At 41.7% G+C, this 20,657-nt stretch overlaps 1 protein-coding gene across 1 annotated transcript in view; it reads right to left on the reverse strand.

Moving 5' to 3' along the window:
- Positions 1 to 6,749: 6,749 nt before the first annotated feature.
- The window catches only part of LOC137048784 (glutamate receptor ionotropic, kainate 2), a 66,628-nt gene continuing 52,720 nt past the window's right edge, over positions 6,750 to 20,657 (reverse strand). The window contains exons 14-16 of the mRNA XM_067427057.1: positions 20,539 to 20,657; positions 11,262 to 11,512; positions 6,750 to 8,826 (exon numbers count right to left, since the gene is read on the reverse strand). The exon at positions 20,539 to 20,657 is cut by the window's right edge and continues 107 nt beyond it. Of these exons, the coding sequence (XP_067283158.1) occupies positions 8,662 to 8,826; positions 11,262 to 11,512; positions 20,539 to 20,657 (535 nt within the window). The 3' untranslated portion in view covers positions 6,750 to 8,661. The remainder of the gene's footprint in view (positions 8,827 to 11,261; positions 11,513 to 20,538) is intronic.

Genomic DNA, 20,657 nt, shown 5'->3' on the forward strand with positions numbered 1-20,657 from the left:
GATGCAAAATTGTTGTGATTTTAAAAGAAAAAAAACTATTAGAGCCTGTAATATTATTAAAATCCCCATAAAATCTAAAATGCACAGTGCTTGTTTTTAATGCAATGTTGCATCCTATTATTAAGTATTTCTCTGTGCACATCTGTTATCCTCGTAATCTTGAATCAAAATAACTTCCCTTCTGGCAGAAACAGTCGGTTCCGGAAGTAAAAATTAAACAATAATAATAATAATAATAATTTTCTCCACAATAAAGTAAAAGTCTCAGCAACGAGGTTGTTATTCAGTCGTATTTGATTCTCTTGAAGCCATCAGCCTGCTTTATTATAATTATTTTTAATAATCACGTTTCATTTCTGATGAAAAACTACTTTAGGCCTACAGATAATGCTGTACCGAAAAATTACACCAATCAGAGACCATAGCTCCGCTCACTCCCATAAAGCACTGCGAATGACGATCTCTCTACGCTAAATGAGTAGTTTTATAGTTCTACACTTTTTATTTGATTATGCTGTTTGCAATGCATCATGGGATTGTAGTACTTTCCCTCAATAAAGCTGTAAAGTTCAGTCTTTTTGTCTGATTTTCAGAAACCTTTTTTCAGAAACCTTTTTTACCTTTTGTGTTGCAAATCTCCACGTAGCTGATTGGAAATCCCTATGAGAGAAATGAATGGAAAATACACAGAACAGGCATAACATTATGACCTGAGGTGAAGTGAATAACACTGATGATCTCTTCCTCACGGCTCCTGTTAGTGGGTGGGATATATTAGGAAGCAAGTGAACATTTTGTCCTCAGAGTTGATGTGTGTGAAGCAGGAGAAATGGGCAAGCGTAAGGATTTGAGCGAGTTTGGCCAGATTGTGACGGCTAGACGACTGGGTCAGAGCATCTCCAAAACTGCAGCTCTTGTGGGCTGTTCCCGGTCTGCAGTGGTCAGTATCTATCAAAAGTGCTCCAAGAAAGGACCAGTGGAGAACCGGCCACAGGGTCATGGGCGGCCAAGGCTCATTGATGACCGTGGGGAGCGAAGGCTGGCCCGTGGGGTCCGATCAAACAGACCAGCTACTGGAGCTCAAACTGCTCCAGAAGTTCCAGCAGGATGCTCCTGCCACAAAGCAAAACTGGTTCAGGAATGGTTTGAGGAGCACAACGAGTTTGAGGCGTTGATTCGGCCTCCAAATTCCCCAGATCTCAATCCGAGCATCTGTGAGATGTGCTGAACAGACAAGTCCAATCAATGGAAGCACCACTTGCAACTTAAAGGATCTGCTGCTAACATCACAGCACACCTTCAGGGGTCTGGTGGTATCCATCCCTCGATGGGTCAGGGCAAAAGGGGTACCAACACAATATTAGGATGGTGGCCATAATGTTATGCCTGATTGGTGTATACTTCCAGGACCGGCGCAGCTGAAAAAGGGGGTGGGGACTGATGCACTGTTGAAACATACATTGTTTAGAGTGTTTCAATGTTTAAATTGCTTTGTGTTTATATTTTTGTGTTGATTTTAACTTAATCCTTAATTGCTCTAAATGGTTTATTTATTTATTTACTTTGTAGCCCTTTGAGATTTTCTTTAAAATGTAAAGTGCTTTATAAATAAAATGTGTTATTATTTTTATTATTATTATTATTGAGAGATACGAGGGTCCATAGCTCAACCATTGGATAGAGTGTAACAGCCAACTTCGATAACCAATCATATTACAGCCTCGACGTCATTGAATTTCGTTGTGTAGCCTCTCCTCCATTGACACCCATTAAAAAAAACAGCCTTGTCTTCTTCCTCAGTGTCTATTGGAGGCTTACCTTTGATCTCATGTTTACTGATGTGAGGGCGGGGCAACCTGTCACTCACATGAGCTCCACCAATAGCAAACCACAACCGTCCAATCAATTCCCCACAGACACAATGAAGCCCCGCCCCAGATTTGTTCTGGTTCCAGAAGCCGTTTCAACCGGATGTTCCACACAATAGGAGAGTAAAGACTAGCTCAACAGAGTCCAGTTGCTCTAGAATAACTTGTTTTAGAATCAAACAGAGAACAACACACACACATAAAGGAAAACAACACAGTATAATCTCTTTTATTACAAGATGAGCTTGAACAGTTCTCCACCCGATGTTAATTTGCACACGGTTCTTTTCCAAAGGTCCCTGTAGATTGGGAGAAATCCTTGCGTTTGCTCAGTACACTATTATACAGAAACGTCTGAGAGAGGGACTCGCCGTCAGGTAAAACACAAACTTTAGCACACGGAAAACTTAAAATATGCTCGTAAAACAACGAAGGTGGTTGGTACGGCTCGCTCTCGGCTGGATGGACGTGCATATATGTCTGGGCCGTCTTCCCGTTTAACCTACGTCAGCATCAGACACACCAATATAAAGATTTACTACAAAATTCGTCTGTACAAAAACTGCTTTTCTCTTTTTTTTTCTCTTGTTTATAAATCTCCGTTGAATGAGTTGCCTGTGACAGACAGAATGGACGCTAGTAGAAAGTTTTTCTAGAAAAGTTGAAGTTGTATCTAAACGACAGAACTTTGGCTTGAGTCGTTGATCATCATGACAGAGAGCGGAAATGCGGCCGCGTCCCAAATCGCATACTCTCTTGAGTACTTCCTTATTTTGATTAATGTAATTACTAGTGTTGTAGTACTCGAGACTGTTCTTAAAGGACAACTCCGGTGAGAAATGCCCCTCGGGGTGATTAACCAACCGATGGTCAGCGAGTAATCGTTCTCTGGGATGCGTTTTCATGAAGTCGAATGTAAAGAGTTTTATCTCTAAAAACAGATTAGCTTATAGTAGAGCCCTGCACGGGCCTCAAATCTAGGCCCTAGCCCGGCCCTGGCCCGAGACGCTGAGGCCCTAGCCCGGCCCGTGTCCGACAGCTTATCAAAATTCTCGGCCCGAGTCCGACTGGAGCCCGTTTTTTTTTTTTTTTTACATTGTTGCAGCCATTAAAATAGTTCTGTTTTGTTTTTAATGTCAAAGTAGTTATTTTTCGTTTCGTTTCTTTATTACGTTAATTTAGAAAAATGTTTAGAGCATTTTTTTGTTTGTTAAATTAAAGTTTTAATTTTTTTAAGTGACGACCAAAAGCGGCCAGCGGCCGACAGTGAGTTAACCGCATATTTAATTAATTTAGTCTCTCAAATCAACTCTTGACTTGTCTTGCCTATAATAAAATCCATAAAACACTTCAAGCATCACAATGTTAGTTAATTTCGCCAACTATTACCACCAGTAGCCTAAAAGGCATTTTTGAGGAGCTGAGGCAGGCTGATTCTGCTCGCGGCTCTCGCAAACGGAGCTAAACAAATAAAATAAAAAAAGCACATGCAGGTTGTCTTATAGCCTACCTTACACCTACGCAAATGAATATAAATCCCATCTTCAATTCCCGGGGTATATGCTCATTTAACGGAGTTTACAGCAACGGAAGCAAAAGATTCAAGATGCATTTTATTCAGCAGCTCATTTCAAATTCAAAGACCACATAAGAGAGAGAGCGCACTGGTAAGATCATTTAGTCTCATTCATTTTTATTGAAGATGATGGTGTTTTTGACTATCTTAGACTTATTTTAAGTTTCATTTACAGCCATTTGCGTTGGCTTGCATTAGTCATTTGCGGCGATGCGTGTTGCAGCACCATCATCATATCTATCTGACTACAACATATAGCCCATAAAACATTGTGACACATAATGACATAATGTTTGAAAGTCTGTAGGTTAACATAAATGCAGATAGGCCTAATTGTAATAATAAAAGACAACATAGCCTAATTATCGATTTTGAAATATTAAACCAGTCAATACAGAACGAATTATTCTGTAGCCTTTTGCCGTCAATACCATGGATATGGCATGGGCCGGCTACTGCCGAAGTTGTCTTTGCTGTATCAATAGGCAATATATTTATATTTAACATGAAGTATAGGGCTTCCCTGTACATTAATAGCACCAGACGCCCCGCGGATGACACGCAACAGAAACGCCATGCTCACACTACACTTGCAGTGTGTCTCCGCGCTGAAGAAACGCGCACTGCTGCTGCTGGCGCGGACTCTGAACCTATGCTCTGAACACTGTGCGAGCCATATCTTGACAGTCGCGTTAACTATTATGGTCTCGTGTTGTTTCCACCAGCGCAGAACTCATTGTTTCTTTTAATTGATAAAATAAATATAAAACGAAGGAGAAGCCTATAAAAAGGCCCGAAGCCCGGCCCGAGGGGCGTAAAAAAGTCGGGGCCCGTCGGGCTCGGGCATAAATGCAGGGCTTTAGCTTATAGCGCTTGTCTATGGGGCATAGAATAAGTCAAATTAAACCACTAGTTAATACCACTAACAGCTCAAAATAGCCTCACACTAAAACGGCAGCATAATGAGGGTCCCTACATGCAAACCAAAGCTTTGAGAATTTTTTAAGAGTACAAACAGTAGTGATGTTTCGTCTGACACCGATGCTCCGAAGCTTGCTTCAAACTCGAACGGTCCTTGCAATGAACCACTGCTTCGGAGCTTGTATCATTACGTCACTAGTCACGTGAAAATGCCTTCTGAAGCAAGCACACTGCTTCACTCCTGTAGTGAACCACCCCAATCCAGTGTTGACAGGTTTGAAACCTGCCGGCTGTATTTCTTATGTGCTTTTACACAAAATACTGACATACAAATACTACAAAAAAATCTGTAGTGGTTTAAATGGTAAAAGCCAACTATTGGTATTTTAATAGAAACCATTAGAATTTCTGTGATGGTTTCCAACTTTTTAAAGCTGGTCTGATCTTCTGTCCTTGTCTAAAGAAATAATTACACACACACACATCATGCTTAATGTTTCATTATCAAGGTGAACTCATGAAATTCCTCAGTATCTGTTAAATTCACCTACATAAATGAGTTTCACAGCACTAACACTGTTTCAGCTTTGATCGCCTCGGTAACGGGGCGTGAACATAAGCCTATTTGCAGTTTATGGTTGTCAGCTTTGTCGCATTACATTTACTTCACCAGGAGATGGTGCTGCAATTTTTATCTGAATGAAGCTTCAAGTAATCAACCATTTTCGACACAATTGTATCAGAAAGCAATAGTGCTTCAAAACGCTTCATTTGGCCATCACTAACAAACAGTTTAATAAGAAGATACTTTATAAAGATAGTTCATTACGCGTTTACAGACGGCAGCCATCTTGGAAAACAGTCTCGACGAGTCGAGCCACGATCGCTGTGCTGAGTGAGCTGATCGATAGGAATTAAGTTTGTGAACAGCGTTCGTGGCTCGACTCGTCGAGACTGTTTTCCAAGATGGCTGCCGTCTGTGAACGCGTAATGTACTATGTTTATAAAGTGTCTTCTTATTAAACTGTTTGTACTCTTACAAAGTTCTCAATGCTTCGGTTTGCATGTAGGGACCCTCATTATGCTGCCGTGTTAGTGTGAGGCTATTTTGAGTCTTGTTAGTGGTATTAACTAGCGGTTTAATTTCACTTACCCTGTGCCCCGTAGACAAGCGTTATAAGCTAATCTGTTTTTAGAGATAAAACTCTTTACATTCGATTTCATGAAAACGCATCCCAGAGAACGATCTACTCGCTGACCATCTGTTAATCACCCCGAGGGGCATTTCTCACCGGAGTTGGCCTTTAAGACCATTTTTTTAAGACTCAGGATTTTATCTCAAGACCACAAATGCAACGATATCAATACATTGCCGGTGCATTGTCTGATTTAACATCATTAATGTGATTTGATGTAAAACTTAGTGATTAAAATGCAATCAATAACTTCTTCATAATGTGATTTCTTTTGTTACTGTGAAGTTCAAAATCAATGCAGCTTTGTCTCCAAAATGGTCAAAATTTATATAAATGACCAAAAAATTCTGAGATTTAGTTTTTTTATATATAAAATAGAATATACTTAAGCAATATCACAATAGCAAGAGAGCTGTTTTCATGAATATAAGCGTGATTGCAAATGATACTGATTTATACAAACATTCAATAAAATAGAAGTTAATATATTAAATACCACATTTTAAACTGTCTGTGCTAATCTGGCAATGTTTCGTTATTAAATTAATCAACTGTTTGAACAAAGTGGTTGAATAAATGATTCCATGAATGTTAAATAATGTTCATGCTTTAATGTTAAATTAATCTAAACATTATTTATGCGTGTGTAAATGTACCAATTCAGATACAACATCTGTGCCATACATTTTATTGTCAGTGATTTGATTGGTATCAATTATATTGCTATAGTGTCAGACTATTCTAATTACATTTATTAATTAAATATAAGTAATATCTCAGATAGTAGATATGGATCTTTTAGATGATTTTAAGGAGAGCTGGTCTGGTCCTGGTCTCAGTTTAAGTGGTCTTGACTACAACACTAGTAATTACACTACAAAAAAATGCTCTTCTTACTTAGTATTTGTGTCTTGTTTCTAGTCCAAATATCCAAAACTTCTTAAAAAAAGAAGTATTTAGTAGACAAGCAAAAGTTATGGTCTTGTTTTGGGGAAAAATAACTCAAAATGAAGAGAGTTTTTGCTTAAAATAAGATAAATAATCTGCCAATGGGGTGAGAAAAATAATCTTAATTCAAACAGAAAACAAGATTATTGTCCTCACCCCATTGGCAGATTTTAAGCAAAAACTCTCTTAATTTTGAGTTATTTTCCCCCAAAACAAGACAATTTTTTTAACTTGTCTAGTAAATTTTTCTTAATGTAAGAATTTTGAGATATTTTGATTAGAAACGAGACAAAAATACTAAGTAAGAAGAGCATTTTTTGCAGTGTACTAGTATGACTGTGAGCCGCTCATACGGCATCCGCCATCTTGTCATTATTATGTGACCCTGCCATTCATAAATCCTCTCCTGTGGCCTCATGGGATATTAAAGTGTCCATCTTATGCACACTTCACATGCCAACAGCTTCGAACATACTGTTTTTTACCTACTATTTAGTAGGTAGTATGCGATTTCGGACGCAGCCCGTGACATACAGTACAACTGACGGACATTGTTTCATGGATTTTATTGGTGCCTTCAAGTCGAGGTGAAGGCCATCAAATTGGCGTATCAAGCAGGGCTTTCTTCTTCGTTTTCCGTCCCAGCTTTAGCCGTCTTATGCTCTTTATTTTCTTGCATTGTTGCTAAAAAGCTTCCTGTATTTGTCAGTGAATGAAAAAGAACGAAATTGTTCAGATCAGATCATAATGAAGACATTCCAGGAACGTTCTTTCAATGTTGTATTTTGTGTCACAAATGTTCTAAAAACATTGCAGAAAGGTTTTAGCGTGGCAAAACTAATAAGAACTACTACAGAACATTGTATTATGGTTACAGGAACGTTCCCAGAACATTTTTGTTTGTGGTTATGTTCTCTTATGGTTCTATTTTGTATAACAAACATTATAATAACATTACAGGGGAATTATTGTGTGATAAAACTAATAAACATTTCTCTAATGGTTATTTTTAATTTTATTACCAACTAACGTTCCAAGAATGTTTCTTAAGGTTGTGTCACAAACGTTCTAATAACATTGCAGGAGAGTTTTTGTGCGGCAAAAATAATAAGAACTCAAACAGAACGTTGTATAATGGTTACAGGAACGTTCTGTTTGTTTGTTTGTCTCTTAAGGTTCTCTTTTGTCTAACACATTCTATTTTCTAATGGTTATTTTTATAACCAAAAACTAATGTTCCGAAAACGTTCTCTCAAGGTTGTGGCACAAGCATTCTAAAAACATTATTTTTTGTGTAACAAAACTAATAAGAACTTTCTCTAATATTTATTTTTACTTTTATGAAACTTAAAACTAATGTTCTGAGAACGTTCTCTCAAGGTTGTGTCACAAACGTTCTAAAAACATTGCAGGAGAGTTTTTGTGAGACAAAACTAAAAACTTTTCTAATTATTATTTTTAGTTTTATAACCAAAAACTAACGTTCTGAGAAGGTTCTCTAAAGGTTGTGTCTAAACTAATAAGAACTCATACAGAACATTATATAATGGTTACAGTAACGTTTTTTGTGGTTACGTTCTCTTCAGGTTCTATTTTGTGTCACAAACGTTCTAAAAACATTGCGGGAAGGTTTTTGTGAGACAGAATTAACTGTCTCTAATAATTTTATCTTTTTTAAAACCAAAAACTAACGTTCTGAGAACGTTCTCTCAAGGTTGTGTCACAAACGTTCATCGCGGGAAGGTTTTTATGTGACAAAACTAGTAAGAACTCTCTCTAATGGTTATTTTTACTTTTTATAACCAAAAACTAATGTTCCAGGAATGTTCTGGGAACGCGTCGTGAGCGGGAGTTCATCAGGCGCTGTTGAAGGCATCAATAAAGGCAGCTCATGACCATTTCTCAAAACTGATCTGTTTAAAACATCTACTTCATGTCACAGCATCCTACTTGTCTTTCACAGAGAAAACCGAGATAAGCAACACAGAATGAGAACAATGTAGCGCCGAAAGTCCAGCGAGAGACGCACGGGACTCAAGATACAAGCCGATAACCGGGATGTGGTTCTGAATCGCTCACGTATCCGGATTTCCACAGGAAACATCTTCGTGTCCGTCGTTTGGACGAGAGTTACAGGAGAGGCTTTGAGTCCTCAGGCCATGGTCTCTTTCCCCGGGAGTCTCCTGTCGTTAAAGGTGTGCATGTTAATGACCTCCTCTGTTTTAACGATGGCGGGCGGCTGAGGTTTCTGTTTTCGTCGCCTCTGGCATTTCAGTGACACCCTGAGCTCCTCCACCATCGCACTGCAGAACGAACGCTAGAACAATGAAAGAGAAACACTTCCGTCAGACTAACCTCCTGTACCAACTGCATGCATTATTATAGCGGCTGGGTTTAATATTCAGTGAATAATGAATTGAAGGGTTATAAAATCCTCACCCTCTTGTTGTTCGGACACCCGTCAGACCTCCGCTCATCTTCACTACAGCGGCTCTACAATCCTTTATGAAGACACCAGAATAGTTTTTAAAAACTCTAAATAACGCAAAAAAAACTCTAAATAGCGACTTATATAGTGATGGCCGATTTCAAAACAAAGCTTTGAACAGTTATGAGTCAGTGAATCGATTCATGATTCGGATCGTGTGTCAAACTGCTGAGATCACGTGACTTTGGCGATCCGAATCATGAATCGATTCACTGACTCATAACGGTTCGAATCATGAATCGATTCACTGACTCATAACGGTTTCGAATCATGAATCGATTCACTGACTCATAACGGTTCAAAGCTTTGTTCTGAAATCGGCCATCACTATATAAGTCGTTATTTAGTGTTTTTGCGCACTAACTCTATTCTGGCCTCTTCATCAATGATTGTAGAGCCGCTGTAGTGAGATGGGCTTTGTAACGACGTCTTTAGTGCCTTTATGGGTCTTGAGAGAGGAAATGACATTGGTGTCAATGAAGGCCTTTCTGAGCCGTCGGATTTCAACACTAATATCTTCATCTGTGTGTGAAGATGAGCGGAGGTCTGACGGCTGGCCAACCACAGGAGGGTGAGGAATTATTGACAGAATTGTAATTTTTGGTCAAACTGGCGCAATCATAGATATATATTATGTGGGTGCCTCAGTCGGCCGATCTGCGCAGGCACTAATGAGGAATCTATATATATATATATATATATATATATATGATTGCGCCGGTTTTGACCTTACCAGACGGAAGTAATAGCGGATGGGAACACTAGATGAGATTCATCTGATATGAGGTAAAAAAAATTACATAATACTGATCGGTTTGTGTCTTAAGACATCAGTGTGTCGTCATGAGCAGCAGGGTTTTGTGCATGTTGTCTAAGCATGTTTTTTTTTGCTCTCGTGGAGTTGTTACCCATTCACATACATTATGACTGGCAGACTGCAACGATTGAGTTAAAAATCTTCATTTGTGTTCTCCTGAAGAAACACACACACCTACATGTTGGACACCCTGGGGGTCAGCAGATAAACATCACATTTACATTTTTGGGTGAACTATCCCTTTAGCCTAGAAATCTAGACGCACCCTAGCGACAGCAAATCTAATCTGCCGCGAGTGTCGTCTAGCAACTCTCAATACGTTCTGAGCTGTAAAAACCAAACACTGGTCAGGCCAATCACAATGTGTATAGAGTCGGTGGGCGGGGCTTAACATAATGACGGCCGAGTTGCGCTTGCGTGCTTCTAGTAAACACAGAAGCTGGCGAAAGGCGGCCTTTCGAATCAGCTTTGACCGCGACTCTGGAAGACTTGGAGTTAAAGGTGCACTATGTAGTATTTTTGCAGTAAAATATCCAAAAACCACTAGGCCGGTGTTATATATTTTGTTCAGTTGAGTACTTACAATATCCCAGATGTTTCCAACTATTTGTAAATTGTGAGAAAATTGCTATTTTAACTAAAGGACCGGGACGTGTCAGCGTAGCGTCTGAGGAAGTCGCCAGTCAATCGCGTTATATCTTCGGGTTTTATTTGGCAGGAGCGCTTTACTCTTAGCAGTGTGAACATGTGAACGCACGGAATAACGTCATAACATCATTTTCAACACCCTTAAATGTATCTAATATGATAAACAGAGCTGCTTTACCTCATAATCATAACCGGAAGAGTGGAAATAACCGTAAGCGCCCGGTGACTGCATCCCGTCCCGTCATAATAAAAGTGATGTGTAACAATCTCTCCAGCGGCCGTGCTCAGCTCCACAACACTCGCTCCTGCTCTGCTTTACACTACAGTAACGTTAATAACCGCATCCATGAACGTGATTTCTGCCCGTGTCCTATTTTCCACCGGCTGTGAGGTGAAGACCACATGTCCCAAGATACTGCGCTCACACTTGGCGTCATCAAACTACGCCTTTGTTTAGAATAGGCGCCCTCCAGTGGACGGAAAGTTGCATAGAGCACCTTTAAGCTTTTCTCTGAGAGAAGAACGGCACTGAAGTCATTCTTAAAAAGGGAAGATGTGTTCTGAGTTTCACCAACCGGATACAGCGAAAGTTCAATATGTCAGCTCCGCTTCACCTTCGTTGCTCTGGTTGGTTGTAGCGCTATCCTATCGCGTGCAGAGGGAGTTTGACAGACAACCGTCTATCCACCCCTCAGATTGAGCTGTCAATGGTGAGTTTCCAGACCAAACATCTTGATGTGGGTCTGGCTTGTCAGATTACTATCCCGTTAAACAGACTATGAAATAAAGAAACGGGTACCTTCTGGATCTGCGCATTCTGCCTGGACTTGTAGAGCACCTCGCCGACGGCCACGAACACGGACAGAACCAAGCCAGCGGCGAGAACGATGAAGATGCCGCCGATGTTCTGCACGCCGAGCGCACTCGCCTCCTTACTCTCCTCCTCCGGGCAGCCATTTCCTCGCCACCATTTCTCCTTCATCATGTGTAGCTTGCCCTCCTCCTGCAGCTGCAAGATGGCGATGGTGATCTTGTCTCGATACGGAGAGCCTGCGGGTCAAACTCAGCGTCAAACATTCAGTTCAATTCAATTAAATCCGACAAAACTCATTACAACTCATACAGAATGTGCTCTAATGGTAATTTTTACATTCCAGGAACCAAAAGTTTTTAGGTGGGAGACAAAAAAAACACTTTTAAAGTCCTCATGAAATCAAAATTGACCGTATTTACTTTGTTAGCAAATATAACATAGCCAGGATGCCAGCCAAACTCATTCCTGCCACGGGTTTGAGCTCAGGTTCGGCCTGGACTTGATCCATAGAGGAGAAATTATACCTGAACAGAAACTGACCAATGAGATCATCAGGGCGGGCTTTAGACGATGATGGACCGATGATCAATAGAAACTGACCAATGAGATCATCAGGGCGGGCTTTAGACGATGACGGACAGATGATCAACAGAAACTGACCAATGAGATCATCAGGGCGGGCTTTAGACGATGACGGACAGATGATCAACAGAAACTGACCAATGAGATCATCAGGGCGGGCTTTAGCCGATGACGGACAGATGATCAACAGAAACTGACCAATGAGATCATCAGGGCGGGCTTTAGCCGATGACGGACAGATGATCAACAGAAACTGACCAATGAGATCATCAGGGCGGGCTTTAGCCGATGATGGACAGATGATCAACAGAAACTGACCAATGAGATCATCAGGGCGGGCTTTAGCCGATGATGGACAGATGATCAATAGAAACTGACCAATGAGATCATCAGGGCGGGCTTTAGCCGATGACGGACAGATGATCAACAGAAACTGACCAATGAGATCATCAGGGCGGGCTTTAGCCGATGACGGACAGATGATCAACAGAAACTGACCAATGAGATCATCAGGGCGGGCTTTAGCCGATGACGGACAGATGATCAACAGAAACTGACCAATGAGATCATCAGGGCGGGCTTTAGACGATGACGGACAGATGATCAATAGAAACTGACCAATGAGATCATCAGGGCGGGCTTTAGACGATGACGGACAGATGATCAATAGAAACTGACCAATGAGATCATCAGGGCGGGCTTTAGACGATGACGGACAGATGATTAACAGAAACTGACCAATGAGATCATCAGGGCGGGCTTTAGCCGATGACGGACAGATGATCAACAGAAACTGACCAATGAGATCATCAGGGCGGGCTTTAGCCGATGACGGACAGATGATTAACAGAAACTGACCAATGAGATCATCAGGGCGGGCTTTAGCCGATGACGGACAGATGATCAACAGAAACTGACCAATGAGATCATCAGGGCGGGCTTTAGCCGATGACGGACAGATGATCAATAGAAACTGACCAATGAGATCATCAGGGCGGGCTTTAGCCGATGACGGACAGATGATCAACAGAAACTGACCAATGAGATCATCAGGGCGGGCTTTAGACGATGACGGACAGATGATTAACAGAAACTGACCAATGAGATCATCAGGGCGGGCTTTAGACGATGACGGACAGATGATCAATAGAAACTGACCAATGAGATCATCAGGGCGGGCTTTAGCCGATGACGGACAGATGATTAACAGAAACTGACCAATGAGATCATCAGGGCGGGCTTTAGCCGATGACGGACAGATGATCAACAGAAACTGACCAATGAGATCATCAGGGCGGGCTTTAGCCGATGACGGACAGATGATCAACAGAAACTGACCAATGAGATCATCAGGGCGGGCTTTAGCCGATGACGGACAGATGATCAACAGAAACTGACCAATGAGATCATCAGGGCGGGCTTTAGCCGATGACGGACAGATGATCAACAGAAACTGACCAATGAGATCATCAGGGCGGGCTTTAGCCGATGATGGACAGATGATCAACAGAAACTGACCAATGAGATCATCAGGGCGGGCTTTAGCCGATGACGGACAGATGATCAACAGAAACTGACCAATGAGATCATCAGGGCGGGCTTTAGCCGATGACGGACAGATGATCAACAGAAACTGACCAATGAGATCATCAGGGCGGGCTTTAGCCGATGACGGACAGATGATCAACAGAAACTGACCAATGAGATCATCAGGGCGGGCTTTAGCCGATGATGGACAGATGATCAACAGAAACTGACCAATGAGATCATCAGGGCGGGCTTTAGCTGATGACGGACAGATGATCAACAGAAACTGACCAATGAGATCATCAGGGCGGGCTTTAGCCGATGACGGACAGATGATCAACAGTAACGTAATCATCACGTCATCAAACACAGCAAAAAATGCTCTTCTTACTTAGTATTTTTGTCTTGTTTCTCGTCCAAACATCTAAAAATTCTTAAAACAAGAAGTATTTACAAGACAAGCAAAAGTAATTGTCTTGTTTTGGGGAAAAATAACTAAAAATTAAGAGAGTTTTGCTTAAAATAAGATAAATAATCTGCCAATGGGGTGAGAAAATTCAAACAGAAAATAAAATTACATATTCAAAAACATATTCAGGTCGTTAGCGATCCGGATCTATATTTAAGATGGATAGATCTCTACCTGTCACAATAATTTATAAAACTCCTGATATTAGAGTAACAATTACAGAAGAATAAAATAAAACATATTTTGTGACCTTTTGGAGCTTGTCACCTGTCCTCATCAGAGCTTCTTCAGCATCTCCTCATATTCGCCATCCCACGCATATTCTCAAAACTAAATTTTAACGTCTTCAAAATCAATATTTTGATCACTGACAGCTTCTTGACCACATCCATCATCAAGAGAAAGTGACACTAATATCTGACTGTGTTTAGTTCTTGCTCTCTGCAGTAAATCACTGAGACATTTCAACTTTTGCAGATTATAATTATTATTGTTTCGTTTTCTGTCAGAGGTAACTGAGTGAAATGTCACTTCATCATTGCATATCAGACATAATAGTGGAATAAAGGTGAATTGCAACTATTTTGACATTATAGATTCATTTATCATTGTGCAAAAAATATATTCACGTACTCGTACACACCTCGGGTTGTTAGCGACCCTATACAATTTTGACAAAAAACTAGTGCAAAAACAGGCATTCAATTATAGTTCTATCCTTTTTTTCTTGTTATATTGTTTAAAATGGATTGATTGAGGAATACTATGAAGGTTGATGTCTAACTTTATAAAATGAATGAGGAGGAGAAGGAGGAGGAGGGTAGGTCTCTAACGACCCGAGGTATGCATTTAAGGGTTAATACACAGAAAAAAATTGTTTGCCGTGGTTATCTTTTATCAAAATTGGGAATTAATTTGTCAGGAAACGGCGTTCCTTCTCAGATGAGGGTAGTTTGACAGCTAAGGTTTGAAAATGCGTAACCAATCCAACCGTTCATCAGCTGTGAGCGAGAGATGGAGAGGAGGAGTGCTGAGGTAAAACTCTGCCCTCTCTTCAATATTCAGGTTCATTTGGAAATACGTCACAGCACTGAGGAAAACTCACTTGATATTTCCAGATCACTGGGACTTTAAATTATAAAATTCATGCAGTTTGTGAAACGTATGAAACTGAAATCTAAATCTCCCTTTTAGCATTGTGAATGCTGTTCTAGGTTTCATTTTCAACGAATAATGGCTTCAATTTTAGTCTTTACCTTGAAGAAATCAAACACAATATTCATTTTCGGGGAACTATTCTTAAATCTCATGGCTATAAATGAATATGTTTTTTTTTTTAAATATGGTGTTGTCATGTTTACTTCAATTTCTTTCTGTGACCACAAATTACAAACAAATAAATGAGGGAACTGAAATGATTTTCAGTGCTAATGACATGAATGCTGCTGAACATCCTCTACATCAGTCCTCGTGTTCTCCACGCTTCAGAGATCATTACGTGAGATGCATTATTTCATCAAAGCATTGATGTTATTCCGGGAATGCTTATTGTGTCCTCCGGTGGATGGGCATCAGATCAAAGGCGCGTGTTTTGGGAACGCCCGGCACTCGCCTATCAGCCTCGGAACACAGATCCTGAAATTTAGGAGCGTGATCGCGTGTCGTACGAGTCTGAAACGTGTGCGTTTAACAGGATTACCCAGATGGGAGTGGGAAGAGGATTTGCACAGATAAAGATGGATAAATATTTCCCTTTTTATGCTCTCCACCCCCACAGAACTCCTTCTGACATTAATGTTTATAAAGCCTCAGATCATCTGCTGTCGAAGAGGAGACTCATGGGAAATTAAACTAGTTTAATAGACACTCGTCATACAAAAGATGGACACACACACATATATAGACAGGTGAAATGAAAAGCACTGATGATCTCTTCATCACGGATCCTGTTAGTGGGTGGGATATATTAGGCAGCAAGTGAACATTTTGTCCTCAGAGTTGATGTGTGTGAAGCAGGAGAAATGGGCAAGCGTAAGGATTTGAGCGAGTTTGGCCAGATTGTGACGGCTAGACGACTGGGTCAGAGCATCTCCAAAACTGCAGCTCTTGTGGGCTGTTCCCGGTCTGCAGTGGTCAGTATCTATCAAAAGTGCTCCAAGGAAGGACCAGTGGAGAACCGGCCACAGGGTCATGGGCGGCCAAGGCTCATTGATGACCGTGGGGAGCGAAGGCTGGCCCGTGGGGTCCGATCAAACAGACGAGCTACTGGAGCTCAAACTGCTCCAGAAGTTAATGCTGGTTCTGATAGAAAGCTGTCAGAATACACAGAGCAGCTCAGTTTGAGGCGTATGGACCAGTCAGGGTGACCTCTGACCCCTGACCCCGCCGATAGCACCAACAGTGGCACGTGAGCATCAGAACTGGACCACGGGGCAATGGAAGAAGGTGGCCTGGTCTGAGGAATCACGTGTTCTTTTACATCACGTGGATGGCCGGGTGTGTGTGTGTGTGTGGCTTACCTGGGGAACACATGGCCCCAGGATGCACTATGGGAAGAAGGCGAGCCGGCGGAGGCAGTGTGATGCTTTGGCCAATGTTCTGCTGGGAAACCTTGGGTCCTCCATCCATGTGGATGTTACTTTGACACGCTCCACCTACCTAAGCATTGCTGAGACCATGTTCAGCCTTTGATGGAAACGGTATTCTGGTGGCTGTGGCTCTTCCAGCAGGATAATGCTCCTGACACAAAGCACAAATGCTTCAGGAATGGTTTGAGGAGCACAACAACCAGTTTGAGGCGTCGACTCGGCCTCCAGATTCCCCAGATCTCAATCCAATCGAGCATCTGTGGGATGAGCCGAACAAACAAGTCCGATCCATGGAGGCCCCACCTCGCAACTTACAGGACTTAAAGGGTCTGCTGCTAACATCTTGGTGCCAGATACAGCCTCTGACTGGTCATTGTGCACACACGCTCATCGGATGTGCCTGTGATTGGCTACAATGATCAACACACGGCAGCGGTTTGAAAGAACACAGAAGTGTTTGAAAGCACAAGCAGGCTTCAACTTAGGACCGGTAGGCTTATAGACGCCTGCATTCAACCGCTCCGTGTGTATCTGTGCGAGCGCTCCGTGAAAAGCGTCATTGATGTATTTTTACAACATGTTTGTGAAGCGCTGATCGTAGTAGCCAATCACAGACATATTTGATGAGCATGTGAGCACAATGGCCAGTCAGAGGTGTTTACGATTGCGCTCAACAGCGCTCAAAGCGTCACATTTTTAACATTTCAGTATCGATTTGGTAGCCTGGCTCTGCCCTCCTACGTACTTCCGCTCTATTTTCCTTTTCCTTCAGTACTATGTCTGAGACTGCTGTGTTTTCTTAGGTTTTCTCCGAACAAATTTTAACCGGTCCAATCAGCGAATAGATGACGTTGATGTCGAGCGCTAGTATGAGTTGTAGTTCAGTAATGGCGGCGGAGAAAGATGCGAACGAAACCATTCACTGCGTTGTGGCACCGCTGCCGAATATCCAGAAGTTAAAGCCGGAGCAATAACAGTCTTTGCTGGGGTTTGTTGGTGGCCATGATGTTGTGACCCTCCTCGCAAACAGGGTGAATTCAGGAAAACTTTAATTTTCCAGCTCGCTCTGTCAGTGGTGAGAGTTGGCTGAAGCCCTATTTGGACGGTAATTGTTTCTTGTGGGGTCAGAAGGTATTGCCATCATTTACAAGGGCTAGTCAGTGATTATATTGCCGTCTCTCACCACCCGTGTAAAAATCCCCGGCAGAATTACCAACCGCTTTGGTCAAGGTCGTGTGGTGATGTAAGATCTCTCCGAATCCACATCTCTGAGTTTTCAAGAATATATCACTTCAAAATCCACTGTTTATAATCCTTTTTGACCACTGCAGAGCACCGTACGGTTGCGCTTTGCTGTTATTTTGATGCATTCCTAGACTTGTATTTCTTTAAGAGTGCGTTCACACTTGTAGTTCAGTTAGTTTGGTTTGTTTGGTCCGGACCCAAAAACAAAACATTTAGTCCTGGTCCGCTTAGCGTTCACACTGGCATTTTTAACAGCGCACCTAAAGTTACCGAACCAAAGGCTCAGGGAGACGCTCACAACCTGATTGGTCGGCTTATATGACGTATATCTCGCTTACCGAACATTCAAAGCAATGCTGTGTGCCGGATTACACACGGTCATTTTATGCGTGTTCATATGGCATTATTTTTACCTGCTGAGAACTCATGAAGAGCTCATAAAATGTTCAAAACATTCAAAACAGCTCCAGGATTTCCTCCGTTGTGCAGAAGAGACGGCCGTTCTGTCGTCTGTACCGACTGATGGGCAGCAGGTCCTCTGATGAGAAGAGCCAGGTTTGCTTTTTGTGTGTTTTTTCTAGCATTTTCGAAACATGCTCGTCGGACCAAATATTGATGAGGCTCTTCCTCGTTGCTCCACGTTTGCCCTCTAACGTTAACGTTACTCTTTCTGGATACTAGGGCTGTTTCGAATGCCTTTTTTTTAGAGCTTCGAAGCTTAGGTGGCAATCGATATCGAATATTCGAAGCTTCGGTGGGTGGGGCTAAATATATAATAATAGTGTCGGTTTGCATTTGTATCATCTTTCACGACTTCACGTTTCACTCTTCGGCATCGTAAATGTGTTGCGGCAGACCCAGTGGAGTGCAGTGTTGCATTTGGTGCAATATGATCAGGTGGCACACATTCTTTAAATATTAATAAACATTTAATAATCTTTTAAATAGAACAGTTTCCGGTACGCATTACACGGGCAGGTTTATGCTCCGAAAACGGACAGTGCACAAGTGATACAAAACACAAAGTCTGTTGAGAGCAAGAACTTTAATAAGGTATTAATAACGAACCTTTCTTTAAAACAAATGAATCCAAAAACAGAAATTAAATTAGTAACACACAGTGATTTCAACGAACTGTAATAAATAAAGAACACGGTAGCATGCTTATAAACAGTTGAATAAGAATAAATGAATTGTTTTTAAAATGACACAAAATGTAATATCTATTACAATTAGTTTTATTCTATATAAGGGATTTATTTCGTCTTATTCTGACTTTTTGGTAATTTAAATCTTTAAAATGCGCGATGTTTTTATTGAAAGCATGTTACGGTGTTATTTTTTATTTATTATTATTATTTCAAGCATGAGTGAGAATGAGTCCGCGACGGAAGTCACGTGTTGAAAAAAAAAAAAGAATATTCGAATCTGAAAACTGAAAATCGAATGCCACCTCACCGAACGATCTTTCCGCGTCGTCAAATCAGCTGAATATGCGTCGCATCTTGTGACATCACGCCAGAGAACCGCACCAGAGTTGGTTTGGAAGCGGACCGAGACCCGTCTCTTTAGCGCTCTCGCTCCGCTTGTTTGGTGCGCAGCAGGGTTCGGATGGCAGCGTTCACATATGTTCAAATGAACCGCACTAAACAAGCAATCGCACCAGGGTTCGTTTTAATCCGACCACACATGACAAGTGTGAACGCACCCTAAAATGCTGGCAAGTATTTAGAAGAGCAATATATTTCATCACCGCTCAAACAAATGAAAATAAAAGCACTTAAACATTTGAATCGGTCCGTTATTTGTAGCAGCGTTTATTATCATACCAAGCATATGACATTTTATTTACAGCACAATGATGTTACGGACCACATGAGCGCCGCGTTCCCGATCACAGAACTCTCCTCTCCACCGGGGCGTGAATAAATCACAATCCGAATGCACAAGTTTTAGGTTTTATCCTATAGTTTTATAATTGAGGTGGCCTGCACATGTGCACATTTATGTTGTCGGATTTGTGTGAAACAGACGAAGGGCGCATGACATACGTCACGGCCAAACGTTAGCGATTGTTACGCCTCTCTTCATCAAACTGCACTGGTTGCCAATGGCCGCTCGCATCAAATTCAAGGCTCTAGTTCTCGCCTACAAAACAACCACTGGCTCTGCACCGATATACCTAAACTCGCTTGCTCAGACTTACACACCCTCCAGAAGCTTGCGTTCTGCGAGCGAGCGGCGCCTCGTGGTTCCATCCCAAAGAGGCATGAAATCGCTCTCGCGGACATTTTCCTGGACCGTTCCCACCTGGTGGAATGACCTGCCGATCTCAACTCGTGCTGCCGAGTCTGTAGCCATTTTTAAAAAACATCTTAAGACACATCTTTTCCAATTGCACCTGACCAATACAGAATAGCACTTAACTATCCATTCATTTTTGTTTGTTTGTCCCAAAAACAAAAAACAAAACAAAAATTGTGTACTGTGCCAATTGAGATTTCTTACAGCTCTTACAGGTTGTTGGCCTTGTTTGTTTCGTTGCTTCTATTAATCTCCCCTTTTTGTAAGTCGCTTAGGAAAAAAAGCGTCTGCTAAATGATTAAATGTAAAATGTAAATGTTATGGCAGATCCAGAGCGGCTCAGGGAAGATCCAATAGTTTTAAACCTCAACAGAGTGCCCGCCTTCGCGGAAATAAACGCTTGTCAATGGAGAGTGGCCAGACTCTATGTACAAGAGTCTGGTAAGGCTACCGGTAAGGCTATCGCGGTCGGTACTTTTGACAACACTAGAGATCGCCGTAGTGACAGGTTTGTGATGATGATGATTATGGGATGGCGATGCATTACCCATGGGCGTTCCCACGCCGTACGCCTTGGAGTCGATGAGGCCTCCGACCTGCGTGAGGTTACAGTTGCGCTGCGTGACGAACTCGATGGCCGTGGACTCCATCAGGAAGGCATAATCA

Source organism: Pseudorasbora parva, chromosome 20 (assembly GCF_024679245.1).
Source record: "Pseudorasbora parva isolate DD20220531a chromosome 20, ASM2467924v1, whole genome shotgun sequence".
Classification (NCBI taxonomy): Eukaryota; Metazoa; Chordata; class Actinopteri; order Cypriniformes; family Gobionidae; genus Pseudorasbora; species Pseudorasbora parva.